At 43.1% G+C, this 17,364-nt stretch overlaps 2 protein-coding genes across 4 annotated transcripts in view; one reads left to right on the forward strand and one right to left on the reverse strand.

Moving 5' to 3' along the window:
- SLC25A26 (solute carrier family 25 member 26) overlaps positions 1 to 10,324 on the forward strand; it is a 113,712-nt gene extending 103,388 nt beyond the window's left edge. For both annotated transcript variants that reach the window (XM_077275999.1, XM_077276000.1), the window contains 4 exons: positions 2,134 to 2,203; positions 4,165 to 4,229; positions 5,716 to 5,789; positions 9,617 to 10,324. In XM_077275999.1, the coding sequence (XP_077132114.1) occupies positions 2,134 to 2,203; positions 4,165 to 4,229; positions 5,716 to 5,789; positions 9,617 to 9,713 (306 nt within the window). In that variant the 3' untranslated portion in view covers positions 9,714 to 10,324. The remainder of the gene's footprint in view (positions 1 to 2,133; positions 2,204 to 4,164; positions 4,230 to 5,715; positions 5,790 to 9,616) is intronic.
- Positions 10,325 to 13,539: 3,215 nt separating this feature from the next.
- Positions 13,540 to 17,364, reverse strand: part of LRIG1 (leucine rich repeats and immunoglobulin like domains 1) — a 74,089-nt gene continuing 70,264 nt past the window's right edge. Inside the window, exons 17-20 of one of the 2 annotated variants that reach the window (XR_013218335.1) lie at positions 16,720 to 16,851; positions 15,849 to 16,133; positions 14,156 to 14,974; positions 13,540 to 14,037 (exon numbers count right to left, since the gene is read on the reverse strand). Coding sequence is in view for 1 of the 2 variants with exons in the window: in XM_077276001.1 (XP_077132116.1) it covers positions 14,796 to 14,974; positions 15,849 to 16,133; positions 16,720 to 16,851 (596 nt within the window). In the remaining variant the exon portion in view is untranslated. Of the gene's footprint in view, positions 14,975 to 15,848; positions 16,134 to 16,719; positions 16,852 to 17,364 lie in introns of both variants that reach the window. The other variant, XM_077276001.1, reaches the window with a different exon arrangement.

Genomic DNA, 17,364 nt, shown 5'->3' on the forward strand with positions numbered 1-17,364 from the left:
GGGCCTCTCAGTTCTGCATTGGGAGGTAAGAGGCACCAATGAAGGTCAATCGGACACATAGATGAGAACTACCGCGGTAACCTGTAGATGCAACGTCATCAGCGTCTCTCGCCTCCAGATACGGAAATGATGCGCACTTGTCTATGATCCGTCAACAGTGTCTCTCACCTCCATATGCGGAAGAGTGAGGTGCCAGAAAACTCTGGAAAGGAGGTTACGTTTCGATGGCTGCCTTTAAGGGATTTTCCATTTGAAGGACCTCCTGAAAAGAACTTGTATCAGTGATGGTCCCCTAAACAATCATTTGTAATCTGCTGAGAAATCAAGGGTTAATCAGTGTAACACATGGACATGTGGAGTCCTTCCGAGCTGCTCTTTGTAGTCGTTTATTTTATTTTTTTAACTTCAATGAACTGGAGCAACTAAAAAAAATAAAGAAACTTTGCCGAAAGTTTTGGTTAAAAGATATCCTGCTGTTTTCTGTACGAAGATTCTATTGGTCTCCATGGTTACAGACTACAAACAAACCACTCTGTAGTCTGATCATGCAGGCACATTCTCTTCTGTTCCCTACGTCATATTTTATTTTGACTTTCCTGCCACGGAGACTGACACATGAGCCTGCGTAGAAACTGCGTGCACTAAACCATAGAAGTCTTTTAAGGAAGACTGGTAGCAAATAAGCTTCATTTTTCATTGTAGAGGAATGTTAACAAACTATTTACAAAAAAAATTGTTTGTGCTGGTGGACCTTCCCTTTTAGCATTTAATGAATACTTTCCGATAGGTTCTCCAAGGGTGAGTTTACATTGGTAAATAGCAGTGACACGGTACAGTGATATCCATAGAGTAACGAATTAAACATTAGCACACGTTTCGCCCCGGGGCGTTGTCAGGAACCCTGATATTTATAAGTCTTTGTTAACTGTCAGAAAGGGATTAGCGTGTGCAAATTTCCATTTGTTTCTCTTTACTGTTGGGTGATGTCAGGATTTATTATCGTTCACAAGTAAAAATGTGTTTACATCCTGATATTTTTTCAGTGTATGAAATATTGGTTAATATTGATTAATATATTCACACCATAGAGGCAGATCATGTGGCCCTTGGGGAGAGGGTACCCAGCTCTGATGGGTCCTAGCCTTTTTTATAACTGGGTGGCAAGTAACTTGGAGAAACGGTGTATTTAGTAGATAAGAGGATCGGGATTGGCCCAAGGGTCATGGTAAAGGTAAGGGGGTGATACCTCGAGAACAAGCACCATGTACTTCTGTCCTGGGTGGCAAAACCGGACACTATAATTAAGTCTCCTCTATTCGGTGTATACTCCTAAGTGATATACCTTCTTTATGCCTTTAAATTAAAAAATAAAATATATATGAAGAAATATAGTAAAAATTACGCAAAAAATGCAATCAGAAAATAATCAGAAGAGCTAAAACAGTCGACTACGACTACAGTGTCAAAGAGGTTGTCTTATGAGCAACATTTAGCACCTAATCACAGCATGGGTGATCAATAGGATCTGACTACTAGGACCTACACTGATCCCGAAAATGTAGTAGTGGGCATGCTTATCCACTGTGTATTGGTTGAGCATGCTCACTACTGCTCCCATAGAAGTGAATAGAGCAGTAATATTTCCTTTGCACCCTTTGTCCGTACTGTAATGATTCTTTAAAAACCTAATTAACTGAATGCCCACGATGACATTTATTGCTGTCACCATGGAGGCAAATGTCTGTCAGGCATCTTGCAAAAATTGGGTGAAACATTAAATCCGGGAGAGAAAAATGTATTAAGACTACAATTGTTTTACTGTAACATACTTTTCTAATACGTATCTAATAAACGCTTTTTTTATTTTTTTATTATGTCACTGTTTATATTACTCGTTGTTTGTGTGTAATCCATAAATGCTGCCCCCTACTGGCCTGGGAGTTGTAGTTCCACAACATCTGGCAAGTCGAGGCTTTCCCAAGGTTGACCTCGAATGCTTTGCCCGACCTTCCACGTCAGTTCCCATCTTTGAAATCGACCCACTCGCAGATGATCTGAAACATTCAGTAACATTCCTCCATTTTTTTTTGTTATGCATTTTTCTTTCTCTTCTGTTTTTTTTTTTCATTCCAGGATCTCTGGTCATGGAAGCAGAGCCGTCCGGTCGATTCTTGGCAGTCTGCAGTCTGTGGAGCTTTTGCAGGTGCAAAGGATTATATGAGAAACTTAGGAAAAGAGGGGGGAAAAACACATTAGCGAGGAGGTAAAAAAAAAAAAAAAGGCGTCTTGGGTTCGGGTGTGCAGCATTCTTTCGAGAAGCCGGTTTGTTTAGGACGCATTCTCTTAAAGTTGTTGTTTAGCATCCGGAGGTCACCGTACAGAATAGGTGAGAAAAAAAAAAAGTTGTATTAAGATGATAGATGACCAATTTGTTTTTTGACAAATTGCGTTGGTTAAAATCGAGAAGGTGTCAATCATCTGCCTCCCCCCCATTGTAATCCCGGTGAGAGCGCGCAGCTCTGCGTAAAAAGGCTGCAGAGTGGCGAGAAGGACCGAGCAGCTGTCTGCCCCGAGCGGCTCTTCGGGGCATTCTCCGACTCCTGCAGTAAGGCCATGATTCACCGCCCGGGTGACATCTCTGACAGCAGCGCAGATTAAATAGTGTCAGGAGGGGAGGAAAAAATTTTGCTGCAAGCGCCTACAGGCTGAAAATATATATAAAAAAAACCCTTCTATGCAAAAACAATGGAGGACAAAACATCTGGGCGGTGGAGAAGCAGCATGACATCAGCAAAAATAAATCTTTAAAGGCAGAAGGAAAATCTTCCAGAAATATTGGATTCCAAAACAGGCAAAATTTTAAGAAAATGAAAAAGAAAATTCGATGGACCCAATCAGAAAAATGAGGCTGAAAGTGTAACTTTTTTTTTTTTCACTTTTAATATATTGTAGCCCCTCTAAAGCGGGGTTGGGTCCAGGTTTGGAACCTCCCCCGAAGAGCATAGCTCCTACCTAGACAAGCACATAGCGGTCTACAGACCTGAAGGGCCCAATTCATCATTAGCAGTTTATTTATTTTTACTTAATTTTTTCTTATTTTTTTGTCTTGTAGTATTATTTCTTTGCACTAAATTGATTAAAAAATGGCACAAAATAATAAAAAAAAGCTCTTTATCTTTGTCTTTTACCCCATTTTGCAATTTTATAGTGCCGAGTCCCTTGAAAAAAGCCACAAAATTTGCACCCAAATATTTTGGGGGCAGATAAAACACTCCAGGAGGTGGGTGGACTGGAGTATATTTTGCGATAAATTGGGACTTCTCGAAAAGTTGCAAGTGATGAGTCGAGAGAAAACATCTGGAAGACCCAAAACTGACGAACACATTAAAAAAGGCGCAAATTGAAAAATATGGCGCAAAACACCAGTGGCTCCAGTGCAATAACGAATTGGGCCCAGAGACTTTCTATTCAGCACATGCATGGGGGGCTGAGCGCTTACATGCTGTGTTTTCAGTGATCGGTGGGGGTCTCAGGACATTTTTAAGCTGTTTTCAGTAATGGGAGGGGGTTCTCAGGACATTTTTAAGAAGTTACAATGTATAAAAAGTGAACAAGGATTAGAAAAAAGTCGGCTGCTTTCTTCCCAAACCGCACCGTACCTGTCTATAGATTATTTCTGGTGTTGTAGCTAAGCCTCATTCACTTTTATGGAACCGCAATACCTGAGACAGCCTGTGAACAAGGATGGCGCTGGTTTTGGAAGAAAGCGGCCATTTTTTTATTTTTTTATTTTACAGTTCCTTTTCATTTACCTGAAACCAGAGAACCCTTTTAATCACTGTATGATGAAAAGTTCTACAACTTTTCTGAAGCTGAGTTTGCAGGGAGTGAATGAGAACACTCTTCTTCTTTACATTCGCATGTGTAGCCTATATAAAATTTGCTAAACTGCTGCCGAAAAGGAGCAGCACGCTGGCCCCCGAGAACCGGCCCTCCACGGTCAGGAGCTGAACTAACCGTCATATGTTTGATGTAGTTTATATATAAACATCACATTTTAAGACGTCTTGGCAGAGGTTGTGGGAACTGGACCGTAAGATCAATCCCCAACAAGGTCTTATTTGTTTTGTGTCTTTCTTTTTTTTTTTTTTTTTTACTACTCAGGTGGTTTTGCAGCTGCGGTTACGACCCCCCTTGATGTAGCGAAGACCCGTATAATGCTGGCAAAGGTAAAGAAACACGATGGTCCTACCGCCAATACAAGATGCATCATGCCTTCAGGATCAAACATAAATTTCTGACGCCACCCTATGTGACTGAATCCTCACAGTGTAATATGCACACTCTCAGGATTCTCCTCTGTTCCCAGCTCGATCTGTCATCACAAAACTGCAAGTGTTGTGATGTACGTGGTTGTGAGCAGACTAGCAACTTTTCTGGCTTCTCTCAATGTTTTATTGAGAAGATAATTATCGAGTGACTGCAAGTATGAAGATCTCGAGCTAGCAACAGAGCGAAATCTTGACAGTGTGCATATTGCAAAGTCAATTTTAGCCTATTCCTAAGTTTGTAAGTTATGTCTTTATTTAATTTCTGGGGATCTGGTTGCTCCAAGAGCGGGAGGTCTGCACTGTCCAATCTGAGCACGCCTTACTCCATTCATGGGCAAGTCGTCAAGTACCGCTCTCGGCTTTTTCTTTCAGTCACATAGACAATAAATGGAGCTAATGGGACTGTACAGGGACATTCATTCTGCAGAGCCGCATTCTTGGGGTTGCTGAAGAACTCAGCGGTGAAACCCAAAGTTCTCCCCTTTTTATCAAGGATTTTAAGGGTTTTCCAGGGACCAGAACCGTAGTCAGAAGTTATCTTTATACTAGTTTATACTAGGTCAGGTGCTTCAGATCTTCACCCCTTGCTTCCATTTTTTGCTTTCGACACTGGAAAACATTATTTTTGTTGGCCTGTGACTTTAGCAGTGGGGAGAAAGGGGCTGGAGGAGTGCTTAAGTATGTGCCTAAGCCAGCCCCCTTCACTGATGTGTAGACAGGCAAGTGGGCTGGTTTAGTAATAGGCAGTCACTGCTTCGGTCACGCGCCTGGACCATGAGCTGAAGCCACAATTAGAAGATATCGGTAAATTCCCGCAACATTTACATTGTATTTTGGCCGTTCCGTTGAGTGTTTCAACCGGATTCCGACAGAGCCGTAGAGTGCAAAGAGAAAAATGGAGCGCTAATGGACTTTGTTTTTTTTTTTTTCTGGCAGTGCCCATCTACTATGTTCTTGTGTCCATTTGATAAGACCGATGCCACTGGAACAAGAAAATTAATGTTTTTCCTCCTGATGATGAGCGCTCACCTGTAGGCTGGAGCTTCATGCGCCTGGATGTGTATAGTAGATGGAGCAGAGGAGGAGGGCTACTGCTGCACTCAGGAGCCTGACATTGAGAAGCCGATCTTAAAGTTTTATGAAATGGTCTAGAATTGTTCTTATTTTGTAGTTTAGCCTGGTAGAAAGGGGAAATAGAGGAAGATTTTACGGTTTTTCTTTTTCATCTGTTCGATGAATGAACTCTCCTCTCATATACTGTATTTGCAATAATGTTGGAAGTATAGAAGGAAATCAAATTTTTTAGTCAAATGTGAAGAAAATAAATTTTCCAATTCTGAATGTGAGCAGGTTAAATTCTCATTTTTTTTCTTCCCTCCTGCAGGCTGGATCGAGTACTGCAGGCGGAAACGTGCTGCTGGCGCTCCATGACGTTTGGAGAACGCACGGCCTCACCGGGTACCTATTGGAGATTACTGTCCATACTGAATTCTGAGTTTATTATATACATTTATTTTCTAACATTTTGATAGTTTGCCTGTACATGGAATGGGTAAGACACAGGTATGTGGTTACTGCTACAAAACGTCTCGGGCACTTCACGTTTTCCTGAAACTTTCTCGAAAAGACTTTTTCCTTCCTCTCCATCACCCACTTCCTGGGCGCCGGTGTACCCGCCCCCAGTTCACCTGGCAGCCATAAGATGCAGGGAAGAAATTAGCCGTTCCACCATGATCATTTCTGGTGACCTCGTAGCTTATGGATGAATCTGGAGCATTAAAGGGGGGTGTCCCAAACTCTGATTCCCTGGTAGGAGTGGAACTTCCCAGACCTGGACTATGTCCTGAGCTTGATCACGGCATTTCCAGGATGACTACCGTTGGAAGGGAATGGAGCTACAGTAGTAACTCTTCCTGTATTCGACAGGCCTTTGGTGGAGCAATGGTATACAAGGCCCCTCCAAACTATAGTTTTGCATTGCACTGACCCAAAAAGAAAGACTCCCCAAAAGAGCAATCACTCCCATCCAGAATTGGTTCACTTTCAGCAATTTTCCAACCAACTGGAGAAGCGAACGCCTTGGAATGGAGTCCGGCCGAGCTACAAACCATCAACATGACATTCCAGGCCTTTGGTGGAGCAATGGCATGCAAGGCCACCCCCAACTATTGTTTTGCATTGTAGCGATCCCCCCCCCAAAAAATGACTCCCCAAAATCCCGAAAGAGCAATCGCTCCCATCCAGAATGAGTTCACGCTCAGCAATTTTCCAACCTGCTGTGGAAGTGAACGACTCGGAATGGAGTCCGGTCTATCTACAAACCATGGACAAGATATCCCAGGCCTTTGGTGGAGCAATGGCATACAAGGACCCCCCGCCCTAAATTACTGTTTTACATTGCACCGATCCCAAAAAAAATAAATGACTCCCCAAAATCCCGAAAGAGCACTCGCTCCCATCCAGAAGGAGTTCGCTTTCAGCAATTTTCCAACCGGCTGGAGAAGCGAGCTCCTCGGAATGGAGTCCGGTCTATCTACAAACCAGATGTATTGGCCTATAAACATCCGTCGGATTATAGCGTGATCAGAGCGAGGATTATAGGCGGGTGCCAGCGGCCCCCAGCCATCGAGTGTGAACACAGAGAGCGAGTAAACTCTGACCTACCAGAAAGGGTAACGCGTAGAACATTTTCAGAGACGCGAAATTAGGCAATTATGTGATTTCAGCCGTCTAGCCAGCTGTACCCCGGCCGGACAATTATGCTATTTTCCTTATACATTCCATATGGCAAAATCTGCAAAAATAGATCTGATTTCACTTAGTGCCTCTTCACTTTGATCCGCAAAAAAAATCCTCGAAGCAAAGAGCGGTTTAACTGCTAAACGATGGGATTTAACCATTTGTTTTTCTTAGCTTGCATTAACTTTCTGTCACCAGGACAAGCGCAGGGTCTCGCCTTTCAATTACATATGTCCATTAACTATGACAAGCCGATTACTTTTGAAGACCATGCAAAACCATTATGGACAAGGGCTTGTATGTTGGTCTTTGCCGGAGAAGTGCACACGTGCTGGGGCTCGGCCTGTGAAGGTTTAATGACTGAAGTCACTTTCCCCCAAATCCAGACCAGGTTTTCTGTGATGGCTTTCACATTTGCGTAATCCCAGTTTCTTCGAGAAGGCTGCCCCTCCTAGAAGTCCATTTTTTTTACCACCATGTTTGAGGGTCATCTCCTAGAAAAGCATGAATCAAGGATCATCCAAACCATATTATAGAGTCTCAGCATTGTGCCTCACCTGGAGTGATGAATTCCATAAGCTGGAGGAGCAACATAGACCAATGGTGTTGGAGAGCACATGGAACAGCAGAGCTGGGTCAGTACCTGGAGCAGCGTGGAAGAGCGCATTTGGATATGGTGGGAAGCACATGGAAAAAGAGGGAGCTGGATAGGTTTGATGGTACCTTGAACAGCAAAGTTAAATATGCTTGACTAACGCCTTGAGCATGGAAAGGCCGAGCTGGTTATCCTGTATGGCACCTTGGTACAGCAGAACCGAGTATGCAAACAGGCTCCTTTTGGAACTTTAGAGTCGTGTTGGTTTGAGGACACAGTGTGCAAATGTATATCAATAAGATGTCACCGTTAGTGATGAGTGAACGTGCTCGGATAAGGTGCTATCCGAGCATGCTTGAGTGCTAACCGAGTGTCTTCGGCATGCTCGAAAAATATGTTCAAGTCTCCGCGCCTGCATGTCTCCCAGCTGTTCAACATGCAATCCCTGCATGTGTTGCTGCTAAGAGCTGCGGGGGACTCGAAGTCACTCTATAAGCACCCGAGCGTTTTCAGATAACACCTTATCCCAGCACGTTCGCTCACAGAGTGGCAGCAGGACTGCATGCATCAGTGATCAACCTCCTCAATATTGATGCTCTGAAGAAGTCAACTGACCCCACGGCACGGCACACCACAGGTCTCGACAGTCTTGCGGCCGCTTTGAAGTCAACTACTTCCTACTGACCATAGAGCAGCCTTCCCTCGATTCCGGAAGGTGTCGGGAAAAGAGCATAGCTTAGTTTTCTGTTTTTTTTTTGTTTTTTTTTAACATACTAAGCCACCGCGAAAACTTTCATTTAGTCCCGACATCCCTTTTAAAAAGACAAAAATCAAGCGCCAGGATTGCTCATCCTGCCATGCACTGTCCAGTCTACTGCCCGGGTTTCCGCATTCAGAACTCCTTACCACAAAATCCCAGAGCTATTAATAACTCGCCTCCGCACTTTATTATTATTTTTTATTATTATTTTTATAATTTGATGATTGATGCAAGGACTAAATAATAGTCTCTGAGTGTAACAGCGCATACGACCAACTCCTGTTTACAAGCGAGGCCTGGTTCTACTTTAGAAAATGCAACACCGTTCTTGTGGAGTTTCTAATTGGTGAAAAGATTCTAAATAAAAAAAATAAAAAAGTGGACCCACTAATTGAAACCAGAGGGGCGGAATAACAAGTGACAGATTCCTTAGCAAACAGAAAAATGGAAGTGATGAACGTTACACCAAATCCATCACTTTCTATGGCGTTGTTATTTTAGTGTGGGTTGCATAAAAAAAACAGATGCAAGTGTAATATATGAGAATTTATAGAATCCAGTGAATCTGAAACTTGTACTAAGCGGGGGTGTGAACAGAAGAGGCGGAGCTATAAGAGTAGGACTCCCTCTGCTGGTACTGGTTAATGCCATCAGTCTTCTTTCTTTAAAGTTATGCTTCCTTGTAGGGGCAGAGCAGTGATGGGATTCAGATTTTTATTTTTTCTGTACTTTAACATTGGAGGGGGTGGGGAATAAACGCAGCCGAAACTCAGAGCCACGCAGTGGTCCACCATGGTGTTAATGAAGATGCTCACACTCTTGTCAATCATCAATAAGCTTGGCATTATATAGTATCAGTATTGATTCTATTCATTGGAAAGGAGGGCATCAACGCAGACCCCATAGCTGTACCTTCCTGAAAACTATAAATTACAGGATGGGACCCATATAAAGATCAACTTGGTAATAGTCCCACAGTAAAAATGGTTTCTGTTGATATTCCACCACTAAGTGAGTGAAGTAAAAAATAGTTTTACATAAAATAGACTAATTTCTTAATTGGTAAATCCACTGCCATTCGGACATCACAATTGCGGTGCCCTCCCATTCTGTCCTGTAGGTATGATTTTCTCATATGTGCAGTCTGGGACTTTTCTGCAATTTTAGTGAATCTGATTTTCCTTTTTGCAGGTTATTTGCTGGTATTGTGCCAAGAATGACCGCAATCAGTCTTGGAGGTTTTATCTTCCTCGGAGCTTATGACAAAGCCCGCAGCTTACTTATGTGAAAGGTCCGAAAAGAAGCGAGAAACGTCTTCCATAAAAATCAAACTTTCTGAGTGCCGTTCTCGAAGACAGAAATGATGGAAATGACGAATGCACAGGAAAGCCAAGCTCCAGACGATACTGGTGGACCTACCTCTCTTGTGACTGTTCCAGTATATCAATGAGATACTTGTATGACCGAGAAGCTGGGAAGTCACCGGTAAATTCACAATACTGTGGCCTCCTAAGTCCAAACCCTTTCACAAACTTTCCCAGGTATAACTTGATATTTTCTTCTGTTGCTAACTGAAAACAGTCAGCAAGCTACTGCTGTCAGTGACCTACTTGGTGATGGTTTCCACATAGCTGCAAGTGTTTTTATTTTTCCCAGGATTGGGATGGCGTAACCTTTTTACAGTCCATTTCTGTACACATGTATTCCTCAACATGAGCATTTCTAATGTTTTTTTACTAATATTTCCAATTGATCACTGATTATTGCCTACTCACTATTGAAGCAAAACCCAACTGTCAGCTGAGCACTTAGGATTCTGCTTTCATGAAAACGATTGTTAAAAAAAAAAAAGAAAGTTATAACTTTTGTAAGGTTTAATAAAAGTCCTTATTTACAGTTGTCGGTGGCAGGATTTTTATCTCCGATCAAATTCTATGGGCAACTCCTCTTTGGCTCTCATAAATGAGATTCAGAAGCCAAAAATACCTTTATGTCCCCATGGCACAGTAATGTCCTGTTTGGTCGGCCCCCATAGCAGGTCCCTAGAGATATTCGGCAGAAGAAATATGAACTTTTTCGACTCTGCAGGTAAAACATGACCTAGTGCCTAGTGTCACAATGATTGTCCGTTCTGGTTAATAGAGGGGTAGGGGTTCCGTCCCGTATAATAGGTAGAGGATGTGTGGAGATCTCAGCAGGGAGGAGGGACACTGAGGAGCTGTCAAGCAAGCTAGATCTGTGGATGTTCAGCAACAGGAAGGAGGGACACTGAGGAGTTGTCAAGCAAGGTGGGTGATAGCTCTTCAGTGTCCCTGCTGTATCTCCAAAGGATACAGCCATTTTGACATTGATTTTAAAAGCAAATACACTAGTCTCATCAGGCCTACGAGATTCAACTAATAATGTATACAGCTTGTATTGTAAAGTCTGGTGCCAGATCTGCCTTCATATTTGCTTCACAGACTTTGAGGTTTAAGATGGGAACCAGATGGCTGCTTTTTTTCTTACCCAGAAACGGGACAGGTTCTGCCTGGTAATGCGCTTTAGCACAATCGAACTCAATAGGGCTGGACTGCAATACCACAGATGACCTGTGGACTAGTGTGGCACCGAACAGTCTGATATTGGATTCACATTTCTATGTGGTGTTTCTTGCATTGTCATAGGCCCCAATTTAGTTCTGTTTCTCAGGACTCCTCCACACACTATCAGGGGGATCCGGTGTCATGATGGAGATGGCCTCACCTGGGGTGGGCTTGAGATCCTTGGGGGTGGGCTGTATTCTGACCACTGCTCATTACGTGAATTATTTATTACTATAGATTTACGGTCCAGTTCCATTTTAAGAAGCCATGTACAAAATGTTATCCAAATATTAGCAAATATCTTCAATTATAGAATTGTAGTGTAGTTCTTCTGATTAGCTATGTTGCTTACCCCATGTGCATTGCAGTAGCTTAGGTATCCATGGTTACAACCACTTGTATAGCGAGTTAGTTGTTAGTGGTTGTAACCCTACACATGGGATAAGAGACATAGCTAATCAGAAGAACTATACTACACTTCCGATGTGAAATATTTGCTATTATTACACCTAGTACATATTCGAGATAGGATCTTGGAGGTGGGAATGACCTTTGAAAGGGACTGTCGGCACAGAATGACTGTTCAAACCTAGTAGAGGCGCTCGCTATGACTGTAGCAGGATTAGATCTGTTTGTTCTTTGGTTGCCGCAGCGATTGGTGTATACTGTTGCTGTAGAGTTGTAGCAGAGCTGGTTGTGTGTACGTACTCTGATTGTAGCAGAGCTGTGTGTATACTTTGCCCTGGTGGGAGGGGGGGGGGGTGTAATATTGCTGTAGTAGAGGAGTGTTTAAAAAAAAAAAAAAGTTGAACTCTGCTACATCTGTACAAAATCAGTTCTAGTCTTATTTCCTGTTACCTCTAACAACCTAGTGCCGAAAAAATCTCAGACACGAGTTTCTCTCTAAATTTTTTATTTTTTATTTTCCAACTTGTATCTCTCAACAACAAAAACAACGGTTTAGTCGACGCGTCAATGTCGTCTGTTAGAAACGTTGCCGCATACATCGTACCGCATCTTCTATAAATAAATAACTTTACATAAAGGTAATACTTCCGTTTCACATTGCCTCGCAGAAGCAGCATTTCCTCGGGTTCGTGGAAGTAACAACATAAGAAACCATAAACAATGAAGGGTTAAATGCGGGGGAAAGAAGTGAATTTAGGTAAAGGTTTATTACAGCGACCTAGTACCGAGCGAGACAGTGTTAGCGGATCCGGTCCTATGGTTATCGAGCTCAGGATAGAGAACGAGGTCACGTGACCACCAGAAAAATGGCGTTTAGGGGCTGAATTAGTAATGTTATACTTCCAGGACTTTCCTAGCTTTTTTGTGACTCAAAAGGCACCAATGCATATAAAAAAGCTAGAGAATTTACAAATATTCTTAGTTAAAAAAAAAAAATCTTGCCGTTTTCTGTATGCAGCTCCCATGCAGACAGAAGACGAGACTATTGTAAAGTCAATGACTGCAGGACAGGACCACACTCAATTCAGCAAGGAGGCTGCATACAAGGGAGTAGCAAAAAAAAATATTTACCTGACCTACAGTCTGCCATGGTGGCAGACAGGCTTCATTTTCTGAGTGTGTCTCGCTTCCTAGGCCACCATGCCATCACCGGGACTAGGAAGGGGCAACAGGCCCCAGACATGAAGTCCGGCTGCAATAGAGAACAGAAGTATTCGGAATATTTTTGCTCATCCCTAATGCATACACAAAACCATTTTTTTGTGTGTTTTTTGTAGCGCTCCCCTTTAATGGCTCGCTCGCACCATGTCACAGTTTGATCCAATATTCAGATTGCCCGCGACCTTACACTCCATAAGATACACTGGAAAACCTAAAAGGACAACCAAGTGCATCCATAACTATTTTATTTTTTTTCTTAAAAAAGGGGGCACAGAAGACAAGCAAAGATGAGAAATCAATGACGGAATAATCTGCAGCCGGCTGCAGTGCGATTCTCTCTGCATCTTCCTATTAGTAGTAGTTGACTTATTATTCTTGTCTTAGGTGCACTTGCCCTTTAAATATCACCTGCTCCCCTTCACTACATAGGACTTACACAGGCGGAGTACTGCAATAATCCTTCTGCAGATCCCAGGTGATCGAGTCACAGACGTCACCAATATGAAGAGAATTCCGTCCCTCCCGTATACATAACACGGGGTCTTATATTAGTGTTTGCTTTGAGAGTGTGGGTCCTGGCAGTTGCCCAGTTTGTCCCTCCCATACGTTGGTTCTGACGGTAGCTAGGGCTTATTAGGCCCTGGACATGCGGCAACACCTTATCCAAGCAGGTTCTCCCATCACTAGTTACGATACATCGATGACGTTCCAGCATTCCGCCACTAATAATATGATCAGAGGAGGCAAGTAGCTTATGAATCGGGCAGACCCCTAGGGTAGGACCCCTAAGGTTCTGTCACTGGAGAGAAACGATAAAGGGTAAGATGGACCAAGATCCACAATATTAGGCAATGCGGTTCTATAGATCATCTCAGGGTTTTGGGTTTTTTTTTTTTGGGGGGGGGGATGTAACAGTTTCCATGTTTGGAATGTGACCCGGATGTGTAATAAACCTTCCTTCCACATTCGTCACGCACAACGTCTGAAACGAAGATGCAAAAATATAACGTTTAAGTGCAAATTACGGTCATTTTGTGTGTGCAAGCCTTGGCAGGTATTTATTGGGGGGCAGAAAGTGACCACTGCGGTCTACCAACACGACGTCGCACGGTCTGATGCCACCAGTATAAAAAAAAAAAAAAAAAAATGACTTCTCCAAAATCTGCACCACTCTTGTCCATGAGTCACGGAGTATTAGAGCTCAACCATACTTTAATGAAGCTGAGCTGCAATACCAGACACAACCCATGGACGAGAGGGGCGCCGTATTGAGAACGTCCTAATCCTGTACAACCCATTAAACGTGTGATCGGTTGTAATTCTGATGCTGAAATGCATCTAAACCGGCCCCATGGCTCATTTCTAGTGATCAGCGAACGTGCTGGGATAAGGTGTTATCTGAGTATGCTCGGATGCTAACAGTGTCTTCGGGGGGCTCGAATAATATGTTTGAGTCCCCGCGACAGCATGTCTTGCGGCTATTAGGCAATCCCTCCATGTGTTGTGGCCATCGAACAGCCGCGAAGACATTTTTCGAGCACGCGGAAGTCACTCGGTTAGCACCTGAGCATGCTTAGATAACACCTTATCCTAGCACGTTCACTCATCACTACTCATTTCCTAAAATGCTGAGCACCTAAATGAAAATGTTTTCTTCTGCTGCCCCCCTCGGTCAATAGCTCATCCTGTATTTCTTGTAAGGCACCTAATTCATTCATCTTTTTTGTAAAAACGTCGGTGGGTTTCACAGCTGCGCTCCGGCGACCCGTGCGCTAACAATCAAAATAGACTCTGTAAAACATTTCCGTATAGATTTATAGATCTAACCTTTAGGTATTTACATATTTATATATCTCTTTATGAAAACTCTTATGTACAATGTATCAGATACGTCTCTTTCGCGACTTACACGAGTCTTTGTTTCTTTTTGCATTTTTGTGCGTTAAATGCAATCTGACGTTTTCAGCCACCAACACTTTAGAAGTCTGTTAAGTCCGTTTCGCCCAGCGATGATCCGGTCGGGGTTCTTCTCCCCCCGCTTCGTACCTCCATTTTCGAACGTCCTCCTTCTCCCCTTTGAATGGCGAGTTTAGGAGTTGAGGTAGCGAGATCTGTGCCGGCTCAGTGCAAAATTTTCAATTCCTTGCCCGCAAGAGTCACTTGGAATCACACGATGACCCGTGGTGCGTCCGGTGTTCGCGGGGCGCCGTGTGTCCGTTAGAGAGCACAGTCAATTTGGCCTCTTGTAGAGGATAGCTTGCATGTGACGCGCGCGGTGTTAAACAGTCCGGGGCCGCCGGGTCATGTGACCAGATTAACGGCTCCAGATGTGAACCTGAAAATAAAGGGAGACGAGACATTAATATATATATAAAAAAAGAAAACACTCAGATATGTAATCCACAGTGTGGGCCTCTGGATTCGTAATATGGCAGAATATTAGGGTCAACTTAAAAGACATGACTACTTTCTTCCAGAAACAGCGCCACCACCTGTTTACAGGTCGCATGTGGTATTGCAGCCCAGCTCCATCCACTCTAAAAGAGATACACGGCATCATATAAAAAGGGTCAGGTCAGGTCTGCTTTTGTTTTTTTAAAGAAAGCCACTAATTATCTACCGTTCCTTTAAGGGGTTATTTCCATCTTCATAAATGGGTATTATTCGGATGGCGCGGGTCAATAGAAGCGACTTTGCAATTAACGGCTTCTTAAAATTTCCATCTGTTCTTGAGATATTAACGCTTTTTCTTTTGATTACAGCTCGTTGCCTTGGAGACCGACCACCTCTGTTAGACGGCAGCACATGCGCAGGGCTTACAATTGCTTTCCTATTGCGCTAGTAAACATGATTTTGAACCTGGCCAAGATCTCTGGAGCGCGCTGTTACTAGCAGCTTACAAACTAGACAGCAGCGGTGGTCGGTCTCCTAGGCAACGAGTTGTAAACAAAAGTGTTAATATCTGAAGAACGGATGGAAATTTTAAGAAGCGGTAAATTGCAGAACTGCTTATTTTTCCAAGGGCTAGCCGACATATCCAATTCTGAAGATGGGAGAATAACCCTTTAAAATCCAAATTAGCCAGCTTATAGGAATTTGTGCAGGAAAGGTAATTTGCATTTTTTTTTACCCAGTGTGCATTGCATGTATCGGCAACAAGGAGCACACAGTACAGGATTAGCGGAGGAGGGAAGCCGTGCGGTCATTACCTTGCGCATCTGAAATTAACACGTGTGACTTCTGATCACTGAAGAGAGGAACCCTCTCGTGGTTACTGGGATACACAAAGTCGCCGGCGTCCGTTTTCCTGTGGTTTTGTTGGCAGTCCGGCAGGTGGGACTGGTCCGTGCCGCTCCTATAACCGTCCTGGTTGCTTTGGGGCTTTTCATAGGAGCAGTCAATGGAGGATAGCGGCTGGGGGCAGTAGTCCGGGTCCTTGCTGTACATTGCCCGACCCTCCAAGCAGTCTGTACATACCACCTGGTAACCATAACCTGGAATGATAGCAAAACGGGGCGGTCATTTATCAAATCTCCATTATTTTTTTTTTTTTTTTTGCTAAAACACGAATATCCCTTTAAATGAAGTGGGGGTGAACCAACACGATTCCAGGGGTTTCTTTAGTTCAAACACAGCGTCATGGATTGCGTATGGTATTTAGCCCTATTCACTTCAATAAAGCTGAGCTGCAATACCAGAAACATCCTGTGGTCAGGTGTAGCGCTGTTTCTTAAATAAAGTTTTTTTTGGGTTTTTTTACTTAGACAACCCCTTTAAGAAGAAAAATGGTAAAATAGAGCAAATTTGGAATGTGATTATGGTAAAATAGAGCAAATTTGGAATGTGATTATCAAATATTTTACACTAATATTGCATAGAAAATTCACCAATTTCTCCCATATATAAGATTAGAGATGCCTGCAGCCTCCACTAGAGGGAGCTCTCTATATACTGTTTACGTATTGACCTCCAGGCTGTTGTAGAGGCAAAAATTGTATTTCATTGTGTGGCCACACGGGGGTGCCGACCACTATAAGGAGATGATATTGGGCCAGGAAATCAGAATACGATGGTCGTTACCGTCTGTGGAGAACAATCCATCTGTTTTACAAGGTTCGTCCGCGTTGCAGCCTATGCAGAGCCTTGGTTGTCGGTAGCCCACATTGCACGCCTCAACGTCCGTGTTTCCTATGCCTTCGCTGGAACATATCCCTTGAAAGTAGAATGAGATCGCAAACAGTCATGCACCATAACAAGTATATAATACTTAAAGGGGCATTCTGGGGTCAAATAAAGATTTTTTTTCTTTGTACATGTTCACATATTCTGTAGATATTCATCATGTCTGTCTCCTCTCCTTTCTCAGATTTTATCAAAGTTACAGAAAACAGTTTCCAGCTTCACTGAGAGATCAGGTTACAGCTGCCCATAGAAGTCTTGGGAGACAAGCTGCTGTGGTGATGTCTCTTATAAGGCGCACACAGGAGAGGAGATCCTGCTCCTCTTTCTCTGTAGAACACCCTCAGAAGAAGCTCCTAGTTCCCTCTCCATAGACTTTTATGGGCAGCTGTAACCTGATCTCTGAGTAAAACTGAAAAGTCGTCTGCGTTCTGTAGACTTATTTTAAGAGTGAATTCAGAATAAATGCCAGGGTTATGGGGGGATGAGGGAGTCTGACTTCTCAGGATATTATCTAACTTGTAAAAGTTTTTTTTCCTGCCAGAG

This window comes from Ranitomeya variabilis, chromosome 8 (assembly GCF_051348905.1).
Source record: "Ranitomeya variabilis isolate aRanVar5 chromosome 8, aRanVar5.hap1, whole genome shotgun sequence".
Taxonomy (NCBI): Eukaryota; Metazoa; Chordata; class Amphibia; order Anura; family Dendrobatidae; genus Ranitomeya; species Ranitomeya variabilis.